General features: G+C 43.7%; 1 protein-coding gene across 1 annotated transcript in view; it reads left to right on the forward strand.

The window, feature by feature from the left end:
• LOC115456763 (glutathione S-transferase P 1-like) overlaps nt 1–20103 on the forward strand; it is a 57487-nt gene that overhangs the window by 2435 nt on the left and 34949 nt on the right. The window contains exon 3 of the mRNA XM_030186044.1: nt 19832–19944. Coding sequence (XP_030041904.1) covers nt 19832–19944 — 113 coding nt within the window. The remainder of the gene's footprint in view (nt 1–19831; nt 19945–20103) is intronic.

Raw genomic sequence — 20103 nt, forward strand, 5'->3', positions numbered from 1 at the left:
ATCCAAATTCGCGCTAAAAACACCTTACTTTTTTTGATTATCGGCCGAGGGCGCCCCAGTCCCGCCTTCACCAAGCCTCCGACATGCCCCCGTCAACTTTGCCCGTTTCCGCGACAGATTGTAGTTGAAGACGCTCAAAATCGGCTTTCGATTATACCGATTTGGACGCCTTTGCGAGATGGGTGCCCATCTCCTGATTTGGGTCGAAATATGGGTGCCCATCACTTTTGAAAATAAGGCTGATAGCCACTCAGGCCCACATAAAGGATAGGCAAAGATATGCAGGTGCACACACAGCCCAGCAGAGGGCACATATCCACAGAAGGTTCTGCAGTGCCGCATAGGGGGTGCACACAGCCGTGTAGGTCCACAAAGCATATGCAGATGCACACACAGCCCAGCAGGGGGCACACATCATTACAGGAACAGGTGAAGGGCAGTTTTATGACTGGGCATCCACATTTACATGTTACTTATGTGCATAAATGTGCAGACTACTAGCACTTTCACGGGTAACTGTACACATACAGTATGTACATGGGTAAGTGTACATGTATGTGCATAAGTGTTATCAAAGTGGCGAAGTGCTATTCTGTAAGGGTGCATATAACACACAGGTATATTCCTAGCAACCAAAACAAGCCTTCTGTCACCATATACTACAACTTATAACACATCTTCAACAAGTTAACTAATAAATCAATCTTTGTTATGAAAAGGATCTTCAGATATCACACACAAACACTGCAACTCAGAAAGTGTCTTAAACAGTGCTGAGAAAATAGTCATCAATCCATATTTTTTAACTTTTTATATTGCAAAATACCGTACTTTTTAAAAAGCTATTTAGCTTCCAAAAATTACAGAAGGACCTTACGAGACTGGGAGACTGGGAGACTGGGCGGCTAAATGGCAGATGATGTTTAATGTGAGCAAGTGCAAGGTGATGCATGTGGGAAAAAAGAACCCGAATTATAGCTACGTCATGCAAGGTTCCACGTTAGGAGTTACGGACCAAGAAAGGGATCTGGGTGTCGTCGTTGATAATACACTGAAACCTTCTGCTCAGTGTGCTGCTGCAGCTAGGAAAGCGAATAGAATGTTGGGTATTATTAGGAAAGGTATGGAAAACAGGTGTGAGGATGTTATAATGCCGTTGTATCGCTCCATGGTGCGACCGCACCTTGAGTATTGTGTTCAATTCTGGTCGCCGCATCTCAAGAAAGATATAGTAGAATTGGAAAAGGTGCAGCGAAGGGCGACAAAAATGATAGCGGGGATGGGACGACTTCCCTATGAAGAAAGACTAAGGAGGCTAAGGCTTTTCAGCTTGGAGAAGAGACAGCTGAGGGGAGACATGATAGAGGTATATAAAATAATGAGTGGAGTGGAACAGGTGGATGTGAAGCGTCTGTTCACGCTTTCCAAAAATAGTAGGACTAGGGGGCATGCGATGAAACTACAGCGTAGTACATTTAAAACAAATAGGAGAAAATGTTTCTTCACCCAACGCATAATTAAACTCTGGAATTCGTTGCCAGAGAACCTGGTGAAGGTGGTTAGCTTGGCAGAGCTTAAAAAGGGTTTGGACGGTTTCCTAAAGGACAAGTCCATAGATCGCTACTAAATGGACTTGGGAAAAATCCACAATTTCGGGAATAACATGTATAGAATGTTTGTACGTTTGGGAAGCTACCAGGTGCCCTTGACCTGGATTGGCCGCTGTCATGGACAGGATGCTGGGCTTGATGGGCTTTTGCTCTTTTCCCAGTATGGCATTACTTATGTACTTATGTAAAAACAGCCAGAACCTCTGCCGACATGGCCAAGTTTCACTTGCTTCTTCAGGGTAGAGGTCCAAACACAGAAGAGTTATGTTGGACAGGGCAAGAATTGGAATACAAAGCTAGGAGATGCTCAACAAGGCAGGAAGATAGGGGCAAGGGGTGGTGGTAGGTCAGATAGATAGGGGCATAGAGAGATGTTTAGTGTACATGGAGAGCAGGGCTGCCGAGAGACTGAACCAGGCCCAGGGCAGGGCTGCCGCCGCTGGGCCCAGAACAGGGCTGCTACCACCCCCCCCCCAATTGTTATCCGCTGCTGCCCCCACCCAATCGCTGCCAACCCCCACCCCCACCCGATCACTGCCTCAGCAGGAAATACCTTGGCTGGAGGGGATCTTGAGGCCCCGCCAGCAGAAGATGTCTTCCTCCAGCGCTGACTGCCTGCCCCTGCGTCTGATTTTCCTCTCAGGGCATGCTCAGTTTCAAAACCGAGCATGCAAGCCTGAGAGGAAAAGCAGCCGATCAGCAGAGCAGCGCTGGAGGAAGCTCTGGGTCCTCCCCAGTCTCCAAGGAGGGCCCAGCGCCGGAGTTCTCTCTCTCCTGCTCCTGTTGAGATGTGATCACTTGGGTCCTGTCAGGAGCAGGAAAAAGAGAGAGACCCCAGCACTGGGCCCCACTTGGAGGCCCAGCCCGGGGAATTTTGCCCCCCCCCCCCCCCGCCTCCCCTCTCGGTGGCCCTGATGGACAGAAAGAAGTGCCAAATGGACAAGGGAACTCTGGCAAGACAGTTAAGAGAAGAAAGAGGAAAGCAGAAACTGGGAGCAACACAGTAAGAAAAATAAAATGACCAGACAACAAAGTTAGAAAACAAAATTTTATTTTCTATTTATTGATTGGAATATGTCAGTTTTTGGAATGTGCATCTGCCAGAACTTGTCTTAGACACGGCTGGGGCCCATAAGAAAAACCTTACTCATTGGCCTTCAATCTCCGGCATTGCAGTGGTAAATTTCCAGCTCTGGTATGGGTCACCCTTGGTGTCTCTGTAGTTGTGCTATATGGAGGTCACTGACTGCTTCAGAAATACTGAGCAATGAGGACGTTTTCTCTACCTTATGCCAAAGCCTAGTTAAGGTATTTCTCTTGGTTGGTTTAATACTTTTCCAAGGCCTTTGGAATCAATTTGCATACCCTTTTGGATTTACTCTTATGCTGTGGCCAAACAGGGTCTCCATGCACTGTGCATAGGTTTTCTTTAACTCAACTTGCATACTCACTTCAGCATTTTCCACAATCAAATCATGTTGTGACACATTAAACTCTGCTATTATATAAATTATTTGTGTGAGAAGGCAGCTCTTAGCAGAATCTGGAAGCAGCCAAGTCTTTGGAGTGGCTTGTGAACAGAAAACTGATTTTTACAGGCAGGGAAGACTGATTCTGTGCCAGAAACTGTTTGTTTTAATGCTAGGTCTTTTGTCTGAGGCAAGGTTACTACTATTCTAATCAGGTTTCACTAGCATGCAGATCAGTGGTGTGCTGGAGCCGGCTCGCACTGGCTCACGAGAGCCGGTTGTTATTTTTTTCAGAATTTTGGGAGCCGGTTGTTAAAGTAGCTACTTTAACAACCGGCTCCCAAAATTTGGGCTCTGGTCCCCACCTGGCACTTCTTCTCTTTCTCTCTCTCTGTTTCTCCTCCTCCCCCCCAACCTCTCTTCTTTTGCTTCGCGCAAACCTGCGCTTACTTTTTTTTTAAAGCAGTGTTAACACGTCAGCAGGAATAGACTGCTTCAGCCAATCCCAGGGGCCTTCCTTCAGCCCTCGGGGGCGGAACACGCTGAAGGAAGGCCCCTAGGTTCCTGCTGACGTGTTAACACTGCTTAAAAAAAATTAAACGCAGAAGACGGGCAAGAGCAAGAGGCAAGGAAATGCAAGAAGAGAGAGCAGAGAGGTGCTGCTTTGGGCGGGGGGAACAACAAGGGAGACAGCCAGCTAGGTACTGCATGTGGAAGGGAAGGGAGGGAGAGAGAGAGAATCTGGATCAAGAGGGGTAGGGTCGAGACTCGGGAGAAAGGTGCTGCTTGGGGGGAGGGCAACGAGGGAGACAGATAATGCATCATGGGGGGGGAACAAGGGAGGCAGCCAGCCAGGTACTGCATGGGGGGAGGTTGAAGGGAGGGAGAGAAGTGCTGCATGGGGGGGGGTAAGGAAGGAGAGAGTTGCTGCATGGGGAGTCAAAGAAGGAGAGAGGTGCTGCATTGGAGGGAACAATGAGGAAGACAGGTACTGCATGGGGGGGCAAGGAGAGAGTGAAGTGCTGCATCGGGAGGGGTAGAATAGAGAGGGACAGAGTTGCTGAATAAGGGGTGGGTCAATGAGGGACAGAGGTGCTGCATCAAGATGGGTGCAAAGAAGCAGAGAAGTGCTGGATAGGGAGGTTAGGTACCAAAGAAAGAGATTCAGTGAGGTAAGGGGAATGAGGAAGAGAAGGGCCACAGAGAGGGAAAGAGGTGCTGGACTTTGGGGATGGGGATTGGAAGACCAAGAAAGAGAGAGAGGTGCCAGGACATGCAGGGAAAGAAGGAAGAGGGAGAAGTGCTGAACCTGCAAAGAGGAGACACAACAGAAGTGAGGGAAGAGCAAAGAATACTTGCTGGACCCCTGGGGGGAGAGAGAGGGGGAGATGCTAGCAAGTGGCTGGGGACATAGGGACACAGAAGAGATATGTTGGATAGGGCAAGAATAGGAACACAGAGATGGGAGATGCTCAACATGGTAGGAAGATAGGGGGTGATGCTGGGTCAGACAGATAGGGATGCAGAGAGAAGATGGATGGTGGACATGAAGAGAGAGGAAGTGTCAAATGGACAAGTAGACTCTGGCAAAACAGTTAAGGAAGAAAGAAGAAAGCAGAAATCAGAGACTGGGACCAACACAATAAGAACAATAAAATGACCAGACAATGAAGGTAGAAAATGACATTTATTTTCTATTTATTGTTTAGAATATGTCAGTTTTTGGAATGTGCGTCTGCTAGAACTGGTTTTAGACATGGCTGGGGGCCTGGGGCCCACAAGAAAAACCTTACTCATTGGTCTTCAATGAGCAGAATAGCAGTGGTAAATCTCCAGCATTGAGATGGGCCACCTTTGCTGGCAAGGATATCAAGTCCCACCAGCCAAATTAAATGGAGTGCCACTGCTCCCAGCTGCTTGTTTCTGGCTCTGAGCAGCATGCCAGGACTTCTAGCACAAGTATTTTTTTTTATTATTACATGTGTACCCCGCGCTTTCCCACTCATAGCAGGCTCAATGCGGCTTACATATTATATACAGGTACTTATTTGTACCTGGGGCAATGGAGGGTTAAGTGACTTGCCCAGAGTCACAAGGAGCTGCCTATGCCTGCAGTGGGAATTGAACCCAGCTCCCCAGGACCAAAGTCCACCACTCTAACCACTAGGCCACTCCTCCACTCTATGCATGAGAATTCCTGGCATGCTGCTCAGAGCCAGAAATAAGCAGCAGGGAGTGGCAGTGGTCCATTTATTTGGCTGGTGGGGCTCGGCCTCCCTGCTAGCAAAGGTATGTCTAGCATGCCCGCATGGGGAGGGAGGGGGAGGGAGAGAAATGCATTGCCCCCCTAGTCCACCCAGGCCCCCCCCCCCCCCAAATAGCAGGGCTGGCTATGCCCAGAGAGAGCCTGTTGTTAAAAATTTTCCAGCACACCACTGATGCAAAGGTAATGGAGAGAGGAGGGGGGAGTAGCTCTCCAAGTAGATAGCCATGGTTATAAATTTGCACTTCAAAAGACAGGCAATAAAACTGAATTTGCTCTGAGGAATATTGTTTCAAAGCTGCTTTTCCCAATATTTCAATTTCCATTTTAAATCTTCATAAAATTCTTACTGAGTTCCTAGTCAGCATATCTAAAAGAGCTTTGCAGGGGTTGCAGAATATTTCTTTCTTGTTTCTTTCAAGGCCTTGGCTGGTTTACAGTATAAGCCCTTCAATTGCTACAACTTTGCAGAATATGTTTCTCTTACTTTGTTTGCTGCAAGGTCCCTTGCTTTTTACAAGGTTCATTTTCTGCTGATTCACATTCCCCTCCTTGAATATAAATCTATCCTTTTTCTCTGTTTCTGGCCTCTTAAAGCATGCAGACACCTTAATATCCACTCCAGACTGGTAAACCAGCACTAGCCCATCATCCAACGAAGACTCTATTTTTATGAAATGTAACTGTTTATTGCAAGATAAATATTAGCAATTTATTCACAGTATATCAAAGTTGAACCAGAAGCCTTATTGTCCTGGGGCAAGAGTCTGAATTGGATATTCACTGTTACTGATGTGTGAGTTTAAGATGATTGATTGCAGAAAATGAAGCTGGAAAGGGGGATGCTTAAAAAGGGTAAGGCAAAGAAGGAAAGTTCATGAATTGTTTGGGCTTAAACGAAGTACATCTAAGAAGAAAAGGGCTGCATCTCAAGAAAAATATAATGGAATTAGAAAAGATACAGAGAAGGGCAACGGAAATGATAAAGGGGATGGGACGACTTCCCTATGAGGAAAGAATGAAGCGTCTAGGGCTCTTCAGCTTGGAGAAAAGACAGCTGAGGGCAGATATGATAGAGGTCTATAAAATAATGAGTGGAGTGGAACGGGTAGACGTAAATCGTTTGTTTACTGTTTCCAAAAATACTAGGACTAGGGGGCATTTAATGAAGCTACAAAGTAGTAAATTGAAAACAAATCGGAGAAAATGTTTCTTCACTCAACATTGCCAGAGAATGTGTTAAAGGCAATTAGCGTAGCGGGGTTTTAAAAAGGTCTGGACAGCTTCCTAAAGGAAACGTCCATAGACCATTATTAAAATAACTTGAGAAAATCCACTGCTTATTTCTGGGATAAGCAGCATAAAATGTATTGAACTTTTTCGGGATCTTGCCAGGTATTTGTGACCTGGATTGGCCACTGTTGGTAACAGGATGCTGGGTTTGATGGACCTTCAGTCTGTCTCAGTATGGCAATACTTACGTACTTATGTTTCTCAGTAATGATCAGGCAGTGCTACATGTTGCTCAGTTACCGCCAGGTTATTGCGGGAGCCTCTACCGCCACCTCTATGGGTGGCGGTAAGTTCTTCCTCTAAAATGGCTGCATGGCAAGTGTAAACTTACCGCACGTTCGTTTCATTTTTCACCCACTGCAGTAAAAGGGGACTTGGCACGTGGGGAAAATGGCTGTCACTGCTCGTGCAGGGCCCCATTTTAACACAGCTTAGTAAAGGGGGCCTTTGAATGGGCTGTGTCAGCATTGCCACTTGGCTTTGTAAAAAGGGGTGGGGAGAGAGATTCTAACAAGTATCCTTTTTTATTTTTATTTTTTATATATGATTGCCCTATTGAGGGAACTTGACAGCATCTCACCCAAGGTGAATTCTAAAGGCTCATAAGAGCTCGATCAGGTTTCAATATAGTCTGTTTGTTCACTCATTTCACAAAATGCACCATAATCACTTACAATTCTGTACACCTAAGTATCTGTATTTGAACTTTATAAAATATTTTTATTCGTTTCTGTACTATGATGGGCCTAAATTATTCATTCCATGAAAGTCTATGATGTTCTGAAATGAATGATATCGTATGGTAAATTATAATTGGCATTAAGATTTCACATTTCTTATCACAAACTTTTCACTCTATTTCACATGTAAGAAACTTTTTTCCTTCAAGATGGCACTGCATGCGTGATTATCATTTTTGTGTGTTTTTATGTATTTAATTTTATTAATTATGGTTGTGTTAATTTTAAATTCTGTTCATATATGCATATACATATGTATTTATGTTTATTTGAATAGACCCCTGATTAAGGCATTACACTGAAACACAATCTGTGTTGCATCCTTTGTTGAAGGCTGGTGGTTACCTATTTCTGGAGGCCCTTGGTCCTTTTTTTTTTTTGCTTTCTTGTACTGTGGACTCCATCTCTTTTGCTGCTAACAAATTTCCTGTCATTTCATGTCATTGGCAAACATAAACAAGCAGACCCCCCCCCCCCCCCACACACACACACACACACACACAAAATTTCATTTTTTTTGTGTGCTGTCAATAGTGCGCACTGTTACTGAAGAGTATGCAGTCAACCACATTGTTCCTGTGATGACAAAAGGAAAAAATTAACATTCGCAAAAATAACGTGACACTAAAACTTTTCCAGCTGCACACCCTTATTAGAAAGATTTTCTCCATTTTGTAAGTGCCTAATCCACTATCATCTCCATCCTTGTGAATTCTGTTCCTATTTGCCTGAAAGGTATCTTTCACAGGGAGTCCAGGATCTCTCTTCTTCTAACTCTTTCTGCAGATAGGTTGCTCCAATCAACATCTAGAAAAAATAAAATCTCCTAGCACAAATACCTTCCACTTTGGCATAGTTTCTGTATGTCTTTCGCAGATTTCTGTCCAACTTCTCTGCCTGTGCCTGAGGTCTGCAGTACAGGTATACCTTATACTGAATAGCTAGAGAGCTGTGAAATCTTACTTACTTTAACCAGGAATGTGCTTTGGTCTAGTAAATCAAAAATCTTCAGATATCCCAGTGATCTGGGGAAGAAGGAACAATAGATTCCCCCATCTGCCTAGGAGACACAAACTCAATACCTGCCTACCACCATCAAGTAACCCCTAAAACTACAACTACAACCACATACAGACCAGTACTTGGAAATTTGATCCATGATGTCATCAATGAATACCACTTAGACGATGCAAGCGGAGGAGTACCATTGACTGTACTATATCCCACAGGATTCACTATCCTGCACCAACCAAGACAAGGGAAGTGGGGTGGAGGGATAGCAGTCCTGATCCGAGAGACACTCAAATTGCGCAGTCTCCATCACCCACCTGTCTGAGTCAGAATGCCTGCCAATCCAGCTGGGAGACAAGGAACCAATGTGGCTGCTCGAGGTCTACAGAGCACCTCACAACACCACATCATATGTGCAAGAACTGCTGAATCTGGTGACTGAGGTAACCCTGAGCTACCCTAGGTTACTGATCATGGAAGACCTTTTTATGTACACAACAAAACTCCAGACACCACTATTGTTGCCTTCCTTGATACAATGGCAGTTCTAGGATTCATTCAGGTGATCAAATCTCCAACCCGTGAAAAAGGCTATATGCTAGACTTGGTGTTCTGCAAAGAGGTCGACATCTTGGAACACAAGGCTGGTGGCATAGAGATAACACCCCTATCATGGACTGATCATTTCCTAATCAAATTTTCTATTACAGACTACACAAAATGGATGGATGGTATTCATCCCAGAGTATTAATAGAACTAAAAAATGAACTTGCGGAGCTACTGTTAGAAATATGCAATCTGTCCCTAAAATCGAGTGTAGTACCGGAAGACTGGAGGGTAGCCAATGTTACTCCGATTTTTAAGAAGGGTTCCAGAGGAGATCCGGGAAATTATAGACCGGTGAGTCTGACGTCGGTGCTGGGCAAGATGGTGGAGGCTATTATTAAGAATAAAATTGCAGAGCATATACAAAAACATGGACTGATGAGACAAAGTCAGCACGGATTTAGTGAAGGGAAGTCTTGCCTCACCAATCTAATGCATTTTTTTGAGGGGGTAAGCAAACATGTGGACAATGGGGAGCCGGTTGATATTGTATATCTGGATTTTCAGAAGGCGTTTGACAAAGTGCCGCACGAAAGACTCCTGAAGAAATTGCAGAGTCATGGAATCGGAGGTAGGGTATTATTATGGATTAAGAACTGGTTGAAAGATAGGAAGCAGAGAGTAGGATTGCGTGGCCAGTATTCTCAGTGGAGGAGGGTAGTTAGTGGGGTCCCGCAGGGGTCTGTGCTGGGTCCGTTGCTTTTTAATGTATTTATAAATGACCTAGAGATGGGAATAACTAGTGAGGTAATTAAATTCGCCGATGACACAAAATTATTCAGGGTCGTCAAGTCGCAGGAGGAATGTGAACGATTACAGGAGGACCTTGCGAGACTGGGAGAATGGGCGTGCAAGTGGCAGATGAAGTTCAATGTTGACAAGTGCAAAGTGATGCATGTGGGTAAGAGGAACCCGAATTATAGCTACGTCTTGCAAGGTTCCGCGTTAGGAGTTACGGATCAAGAAAGGGATCTGGGTGTCGTCGTCGATGATACGCTGAAACCTTCTGCTCAGTGTGCTGCTGCGGCTAGGAAAGCGAATAGAATGTTGGGTGTTATTAGGAAGGGTATGGAGTCCAGGTGTGCGGATGTTATAATGCCGTTGTATCGCTCCATGGTGCGACCGCACCTGGAGTATTGTGTTCAGTACTGGTCTCCGTATCTCAAAAAAGATATAGTAGAATTGGAAAAGGTACAGCGAAGGGCGACGAAAATGATAGTGGGGATGGGACGACTTTCCTATGAAGAGTGGCTGAGAAGGCTAGGGCTTTTCAGCTTGGAGAAGAGACGGCTGAGGGGAGATATGATAGAAGTGTATAAAATAATGAGTGGAATGGATCGGGTGGATGTGAAGCGACTGTTCACGCTATCCAAAAATACTAGGACTAGAGGGCATGAATTGAAGCTACAGTGTGGTAAATTTAAAACGAATCGGAGAAAATTTTTCTTCACCCAACGTGTAATTAGACTCTGGAATTCGTTGCCGGAGAACGTGGTACGGGCGGTTAGCTTGACGGAGTTTAAAAAGGGGTTAGATAGATTCCTAAAGGACAAGTCCATAGACCGCTATTAAATGGACTTGGAAAAATTCCGCATTTTTAGGTATAACTTGTCTGGAATGTTTTTACGTTTGGGGAGCGTGCCAGGTGCCCTTGACCTGGATTGGCCACTGTCGGTGACAGGATGCTGGGCTAGATGGACCTTTGGTCTTTCCCAGTATGGCACTACTTATGTACTTATGTACTAAAGGAAATCTGAGACATGAGAAATCTGACTGCTGAAAACTTCCTAGAGGCCTTGTCCTATCCCCTTGTAGATGAAAAAATAATGACTGTGTCAGAACAGGTTGATATCTAAAATGCATGCTTAGCAATGGCATAAGAAAAAAGTGGCCCCTATAAAGAAGGTCCTTTACTCCACAAACAAACTTTCTCCGTGGTTCTCCCCAGAGCTATGGATCCTTAAGCGTCAAGGACTTCAACTTGAAAGAAAATGGAAAAAAATCTCATCTTAGAGGAAGATAGGCTCAACTGTAAGAAATACATGGCAATGTACCGCCAGGCCATTACAGCAGCCAAAAAACAACATTTTTCTCAACACATAGAACAAGCTGCAAGTTCAACCAAGCAACTATTTAAAATAGTAAACAGCCTACTGCAAACCCCACAACAGAACCTGCCTTCCCAATCACGACTAACCAACAATGACTTTGCCACTTACTTTGCCAACAAAATTAAAGGTCTCCATCAGGACCTACAGACTGTCCCATCAAAGCTCCTACCAGCTAATAAATAGAACATTCCCTCTTCCCCACCATGCACAGCCATCTGGGACTCAGTCAATCAGGTCACAGAGGAAGCTCTTGAAAATATCCTGAAAGGTTTATGGTCTACAACCTGCCCGGCAAGGATTGTACAACGAGTGAGCGCAGGCCTTATTGAAGGGGCCACTAAAATTGTTAACTCCTTTCTTATGGAAGAGCAGCTGCCAACAACACTAAAAAGAGCTGTGGTGCGCCCCTTACTGAAAAAGAGCTCACTGGACCAGGATAAGCTCTAAAACTACTGACCAATCTCTAACATTCCTTTCTTGTCAAAACGTATAGAACAGACAGTCTGCAGTCAACTCAACAACTGGCTAATTGAAAGTAATTGGCTAGACCCATGTCAATCTGGCTTCAGACACAGTTTTTGTGTTCCTTCTTGATGATCTGTACAGAAACCGTGACAGGGGATCTGCCTCGATACTTGTGTTGCTTGATTTCTCAGCAGCCTTCGACACTGTGGATCATAATATCATGCTTACAAGACTGGCAGAAAGAGATATCAGTGGCATCGTATTTACTTGGTTCAAATCCTACATCATTACTTTGGGCACTGAACTGTGGGGTGCCACAGGGATCCATACTGTCTCCCATTTTATTTAATATCTACCTCAAGCCTCTGGCTGAGCTGCTTCTTCGATCAATGGACACATAATTCTACATCTATGCTGATGATGAGCAACTACGTATACCCGTTGAACCAGATCTACCCACAGCTCTGACTGCCTGCTTAACTGCAACTCAGGAATGGGCAAACAACAACAAACTTTGCCTGAACTCAAATAAAATAGAGATTCTTTGGATGCCATACGCAAATGGAGAAATACCCAACTTCAAAATACCTTTTGGGAAGTATGAACTCTCCCTAAAATCACAGGTCAGGAATCTTGGAATACTGCTAGACTTATCACTCACTCTGATCCCACAAATTCAAACAACCATCAAAAATTGTCTCTATCACCTACGGCAGCTACGAAATCTCTCTCCATATATTGAAAAGACGAGTCTGACTACAGTAGTCCATGCCATCATAACATCACGACTAGACTACTGTAATGCCCTGTACACTGGCCAAACCAAAAAAGAGTTTGTACCAGCTCCGGTTAATTCAGAATGCTGCAGCATGGCTGATAGAAGACTGCAAGTGGCATGACCACATCACACCCTTCCTGCAAAAGCTACACTGGCTAACAGTATCTTACAGGACTAAATTTAAAACTCTATGTTTGATTTTCAAGGTCCTTAGACAAAATGGGCCAGAGTACTTAAAGAATAAGTTAGCCCTTTACACACCTTTGAGACCTCTAAGGTCCTCTCAAAGATCATCATTATCTTACCCTCATCAAAAGAAACTGTATGATGTGATACCCACCAGTGAGCCTTCTCAGAACTAGCCCCCACAGTTTAGAATTTACTCCCAGAGGGGCTAGGTGTAACTTGAGACTAACTCTACTTCAGGAAGCAGGTGAAAGCCTGGCTGTTCTCCCAAGCCTTTAATACATAGCGTGACTGACTATACACTCATTCTGCACCTGGACTAGCTTGCTACACACACTGTAACTCAGATCAGTTCCATATATCTTGCTTAACTATATAAAGAACTTGCCTTGAATTTAGCTAACCATCAAATTATCCCAACTGCACGCATCTTCTTCGCATCATATATCTGCTCTTGGTCCGTCAGCTATATGGTAAGCCGAATTGTAGAAAATCTTTAGCATCATATCTATGTTAGTTGAATGTTCTAATGCATGCTTATTAGGTGTATCATTAGTATTATGCTAACATTGTAATATATCTCTAGTATTTGAATTCCAGTGCTGTTAAATATGTATATTTTTGATACTGTTTCACGGTTGTTCTATTATTAGGTTTCAATTTACTGTTTTCAAGTTTACCTCATGTGGAGGGGCATAATCGAAAGGGGCACCCAAGTTTTCCTGAGGACGGATGTCCGGACGAAGGGGCGGGGAAACCTGTATTATCGAAACAAGATGGGCGGCCATCTTTCGTTTCAATAATACGGTCAGGGATGCCCAAATCGCGAAATTTAGGTCGACCTTAGAGATGGTCGTCCTTAGAGCTAGTCATCCCAGATTTTCAGCGATAATGGAATCCGAGGACGCCCATCTCAGAAATGACCAAATCCAAGCCATTTGGTCATGGGAGGAGCCAGCATTTGTAGTGCACTGGTCCCCCTGACATGCCAAGACACCAACCAGGCACCCTAGGGGACACTGCAGTGGACTTCAGAAATTGCTCCCAGGTGCATAGTTCCCTTACCTTGTGTGCTGAGACCCCCAAATCCCACTCCCCACAACTGTACACCACTACCATAGCCCTTATGGGTGAAAGGGGGCACCTACATGTGAGTACAGTGGGTTTTGGGTGGGTTTTGAAGGGCTCACATTTACCACTACAAGTGTAAAAGGTAGGGGGGGGGAATGGGCCTGGGTCCGCCTGCCTGAAATGCACTGCGCCCACTAAAACTGCTCCAGGGACCTGCATACTGCTGTCATGGAGCTGGGTATGATATTTGAGGCTGGCATAGAGGCTGGAAAAAATATTTTAAAGCATTTTTTTGAGGATGGGAGGGGGTTAGTGACCACTGGGGTAGTAAGGGGAGGTCATCTCCAATTCCCTCCGGTGGTCATCTGGTCATTTAGGGCACATTTTTGTGGCTTTGTCTTAAGAAAAATAGGACCAGGTAAAGTCATCCAAGTGTTCGTCAGGGAGCCCTTCTTTTTTCGATTATTGGTCGAGGACGCCCATGTGTTAGGCATACCCCAGTCCCACCTTCACTACACGTCCAACACGCCCCCATGATCTTTGGTCATCCCCACGACGGAAAGCAGTTGAAGACGCCCAAAATCGGCTTTCGATTATGCCGATTTCGGCGACCCTGTGAGAAGGACGCCCATCGGAAGATGGGCGTCCTTCTCTTTTGAAAATAAGCCTGTTATTGTATTTAGTTTATTCTTGGTTATTTTACTATTGCTATGCTGTTAACAAAATTGTAAGTTTTATGTTAAACTCTATCTGCTGTACACCACCTTGGGTGAACCTCTTCATAAAGGCATTAATAAATCCAAATAAATAACATAGATTTGATGCAATGTCAGCATAATACCAATGGAACATCTAATAAGCATGCATTGCAACATTCAGATAACATAGATATGATGCTAATGCTTTTCTACAATACAGCTTACCACGTAGCCGAGGGGCCAAGTGTGAAAATATAGATGGGGACATGATGGGATATCTTAACGTTATTTATTTTAATAAAATGTGTTTCACCTCCCCAGTGTCTTCCTGCCTTTTGTTCTTTGACAGATTATCTGATCTGGCTATTTCCAGTCATGGACCTGTTGAAGTACTGTATGTCTCAATGACAGAACAACATCTTTATTAGCTTCTGCCATAAAGATTTTTATAGTCTGAGCATTTTTTGCCCAGCGCCTTCTGGAAATTTCTCCTTTTATGTCTTTTCTCTGTATATCATCATCTGCTCTCTTTCATCATAACAACTGCTAAATGAAACTTTCAGTTTCTGTATCACAGCTTTCCATTTGAGACATGATTTCATTTGCAAATGACATGAAAATGTCAACCATATTTGTCATGTTGTTTACCTCATTAAAAAAATTCACTCTAATAAAAATTAAATTAAAAAATAAACAAATCTGCTGCCAGACACGGTCACTTCCCCTCCCAAGCTGTTATTTGAATTTCAATGTGACTCTGGCCTCTAATTCCCTTCCCCCACCCCCAAAGAGTCACACCAGAACTCCCCACAATAAGTCAGCAAGAGGCTTCCACCTACCTCCTATGTTTTGTGACCAGTTTTGGTCTCTGCTAGCTATAGTGGTTAAATTAAAGGCAGCTTATCAGACCAACATTGGATAAGAACGGTAAAGTCCTCCTGCAGGCTCAGTGTGCCGCTTTTGGAAGATCAGGGTGGAAAAGTTGGCCAGAGAAGCCTGGAGCAACTTTGTTTCAGATAGATTGTCTAGGAAGAAGGAGATGGCTAGGCCTCTGGATCTGACAGCAATATTTTGTAGAGGAAAATCACCAAAGGTGGGGGAACAAGCACACCGTTACAAAAAAGTCACAGAAGGAAACACAAGAGTAGTGCATCAGAAGAAGACACTTCCAACCAGGAGACATAGGGTCGAAATGTCATAGACTCTATTGAGTAGAGGAAACTTCTAAGACTCAACACAGTACTGTGTTTCAGCTTAGTAGCCTGCGCCAGAAAAGTATAACACATTCAGGAACGTCTCTCTTGTTAGAGAAGTTACTGCATGTGTTTGGTCTCTACTGACTGAATGCTTTCCCTTTACAGAGTCCTTTTGCATCATTTATTGAGAGCTTTTGCTGCTCAGATACTGTAGGAGTTACACCCTTCAGACTCCTGGCACAGGCGACCACAGCGAAACACAGCACCGTGTCAAGTCTTAGAAGTTTCTTTTACTCAATAAAGTCTAAGACATTTGGACCCTACATCTCCTTTGTCTCCTGGTTGGAAGTATCTTCTGATACCCAGAAATATTTTGTAAACATGCATAAAGGAAAGGAAATTAAGCCAGTAATAGAAAGCTTGAAAGAACACAAAATGTCACCTCAGTGACACTATAACACACACTAAACAATGTTATCAACACACATCCCTACACTTCTTTCCCTGTAAGAAGAAAAGGCAGTACATTCAGACCCAGAAAGGAAAGGAAGATGGCACTGAGTATACTTTAGAAGAAGCAACCCTCTAACTTTCTCAACGACGAATAAGCCAGACCAATGGTGTAGCCAGGAATTTTTTTACAGGAAGTGCATCTTCCACATATCCTCCATCTCCTGTGCACAGTGCACCCCTGTGCCCATCCTCCAGGTACCTTAAAATCATCTCTGCTTCAGTCTTCACCCGGGGAGAGGCAGTCGCACTCATAGGCTGCCTGCAGACTACACCAGAATTTCCTCTCTGAACTGTCTCGCCCCTTCTGATGCAACTTCCTGTGTTGTGAAGGACAGGATGGTTCACAGAGGAAGTTCCAGTACAGGCAATCTATGAGTGCCACTACTGCTGCCCAGGAAAAACTGGAGCATAGATGATTTTAAAGCACGGGCGGCAGGGGGAGCCGGGGGGCTGGGGGTCGGGTCTGACAGGGGATGGGTATGCAATGTAATGAGACAGCAAAGATGATTCAAAAAGTAAACGATGCTTCAGATGAAAGTAACTATTTATTGGATGATGAACAAGACTCGACATAGCTGTGTTTCGGCCTATGAGGCCTGCATCAGGAGTCTCTTGTGTTCAAGAATTACATCCACTTGTTGTATTTATCATCGTTGGTATGTCTGATGGAAGCTTGATGCGCTTTATGTGCTGGAATAAAACAAGACTATAATAAGCATAAAAACTTTGAGGTTGAGCTCATAGTCTAAAAGTATGATTTTAAGGCACGGGTGGGGGGGGCAGGGGGTCGGGTCTGACAGGGGGTGTGTATGCAACACATGCACCTTGAATAAGTACGCCACTGTGCCAGACACTGATCCCATTAAAAAGAGTAGAATGAACAAGCACAAAGCTAATGGGAATGTCAGACAGTCATCAAACAAAACTCTTCATAAGCATGTATACTTCAATAGAACTTAAAAACAAGAAGAACATCAAATGGGTGGGTTACTACAATCATATCATAGGAATCAATGCCCATTGATAATCCAGCCTATTTAGATTAATTCAATCACAAGACTGACTGTGAAAAGTGTATCTGAATGTAAACCACGTTGATAGCTTTCAGGCTTGCAGGCGGGAAGTAAAAAATTAAATAAATAAAAATTACGGGCCCACTATTCAGCCAGTGGTGATCAGTGTTTTACTGACCGCCGCCAGCATTATACCCGGAAACTCAATGCTGGCCCACATCTTAGCTCTGGCATTGAATCTCCAGGTATACAGAGCCGGCCAAAATATAGCCAGTTATGTGCAATATTCAGCACGTAACTGGCTGTAAAGAGCCGCATAAAGATAGGACTGCTTTTAACTTTAACCGGTTAAGTGCTAAGTCTCAGCCTGCCTGTCTGACATGCTGCCTGGATGTCTCATCGCCATCTGAAACTAAACATGGCCAATACTGAGCTTCATATCTTTCCCCCTAAACCTACCTGTCCTCTTCTCCCATTCTCTATCTCTGTGAACGACACTCTCATCCTCCCTGTCTCATCACCTTGGGGTCATCTTCTGAACAGCATACCTTTATGGGATAAACATAAAGGAATCCTGTTCAGAAGAAATGGATCCTCAGAAGCTTAGCAGAGATTGGGTGGCAGCACCGGTGGTCTGGAGGCGGGGTTAGTGGTTGGGAGGCAGGGCTAGTGCTGGGCAGACTTCTACGGTCTGTGCCCTGAAAATGGCAGATACAAATCAAGGTCAGGTATACACATAAAGTAGCACATATGAGTTTATCTTGTTGGGCAGACTGGATGGACCGTATAGGTCTTTTTCTGCCGTCACCTACTATGTTACTATGACTCCGTCCCTGGTACGCCCCCAAAGTATCTAGTTTTGGCTTGGGCATAAACTGAGTATTTTCAGGAGCACTTAACCAGATAGTGCCACTGAAATTGCCCAGTTAGCCCCGGACAGGCGATTTAAATCAATTTTGAATATTAGGCCCCATGATTTTCCGTTCAGATACACTTTTCAGAATGTTACCTATTTGAAGGTTTTATATGCGGTTTGAGACATATATGGTGGGTTTTGCCTAATAAAGACCCAACACGAGTCCATGTTTCGGCGGAGACACCACCTGCATCAGGGATCTAATAAAATCGTTCTACAAGAGAACAAATACATATATAATAAATAAACAATGAAATACTATATATTAAAATATTTATAACAAAACATTATATCAAAATACATCAGTGGACTAAACATGCTAAAACCTGGACCACAGAAAAACATGGACTGTAAAACCTATATAAACTCATATATAATAAAAAAAAATCTAAGTACACAACCAAATTAGCAATAGTATACTGTACTTTTGACAAACATGTATAATTCAATGTGGAAACTCAAACGAGTAAAACCTTTCTTCCCAAGGGAAATATTCCACAGCCTGGTGCAATCAATGGTGCTAAGCCACCTAGATTACTGCAATGCAATCTATGCCAGATGCAAAGAACAAATCATTAAGAAACTCCAAACTGCCCAAAACACAGCAGCCAGACTCATATTTGGAAAAACGAAATACGAAAGCGCCAAACCCCTAAGAGAAAACTACACTGGCTCCCACTTAAAGAATGTATTACATTCAAAATTTGCTCTCTGGTTCATAAAATCATTCACGGCGAGGCCCCGGTCTACATGTCAGACCTCATAGACTTACCAACCAGGAACACAAAAAGGTCAGCACACACATTCCTGAATCTCCACTACCCCAGCTGCAAAGGACTAAAATATAAATTAACACATGCATCCAGCTTCTCCTACATAAGCACACAACTATGGAATGCACTACCAAACGCCATAAAAACAATGCATGACCTAACTAACTTCCGAAAATCACTAAAAACCAACCTGTTCAAAAAGGCATACCATAATGATCCATCCTAAATACCAGACAACGAAACTCATATCAGAACTGGACAAAACTGAACTCTCTATACTTGAGTGCTTCAGTTAGTTTGGCACGAATGAACTTTAACGTAATACCACTTTATTTCTCAATCCGAATATGAATTCTCTATAGTTGACTGCTTAATCTACTCTGTCACTTATGAACTTTAATGCAATACCACTTTGTATTTCTCATTCCGGAAATGGCGATCGCCATTATGGAATAATGTAAGCCACATTGAGCCTGCAAATAGGTGGGAACATGTGGGATACAAGTGCAACAAATAAATAAACTCATAATAGGCAAATCTGCTTTGGAGTAAAGACTATCTGTTCTCCCAGCATGTTTGTGCTGTGTTTCATCATTTGTCTCCTGGTTGCAAAGAAGTATTTCCTGTTTCTTTTTGATACACTTGGTTTTTGCCTAATTACATTGTCCAATTTTTGGATGCAAGGTCTCCTAACAGCCCCTGAAGCAAATATGCTGCCGAAACATGTCAGTCTTCAGACTGAATTCATCTAAATAGCCTGGATCGTCAATGGGTGTTGATTCCTATGATATAATCACGGAAACACACCCATTTGATGCTCTTCATGTTTTTAAGTTCTATTAAAGTATATCTGTTTATGAAGATTTTTGTTTGGTGACTCTCTGACATACTCATGTGCTTTATGTTTGTTTATTATACTGGTTTTTGTCTATTGGGTATACCCCTCTATTTTGTGCTGTCTAAAAAGAGCAGGGCATGGAAAAATTGGGGTCACTGGGGGTTTTTTTTATGTTTCCTGTGGCAATAATCCATCTCCTCGATGCATTTGTACAGCACTGCATATGTCTAGTAGCGCAATATAAATACGTCTTAGTAAAAGTTTTATTTTAACCCCACAGGACGTGCAGAAGCCGCACGGCTGCTTCTTGCAGACCAAGGCGCTGAGTGGAAGGAAGAAGTGGTGTCAATCCAGAAGTGGATGGCTGGGGAAGTGGATCTGAAAAAAACAGCTGTGAGTAGCAAAGCCATATTTAGAAAAAAATAAATCATTGCCATCACCTGGGCACAGACTGCAGGTACCTGGGAACTCAGATAGCAAGGATTATGATATCAGGTCTTTAGTTTATTTCCTCGGTTTGTGACTTCTCCTTTTTGATATTCTTTATTCATT

Source organism: Microcaecilia unicolor, chromosome 1 (assembly GCF_901765095.1).
Source record: "Microcaecilia unicolor chromosome 1, aMicUni1.1, whole genome shotgun sequence".
NCBI lineage: Eukaryota > Metazoa > Chordata > Amphibia > Gymnophiona > Siphonopidae > Microcaecilia > Microcaecilia unicolor.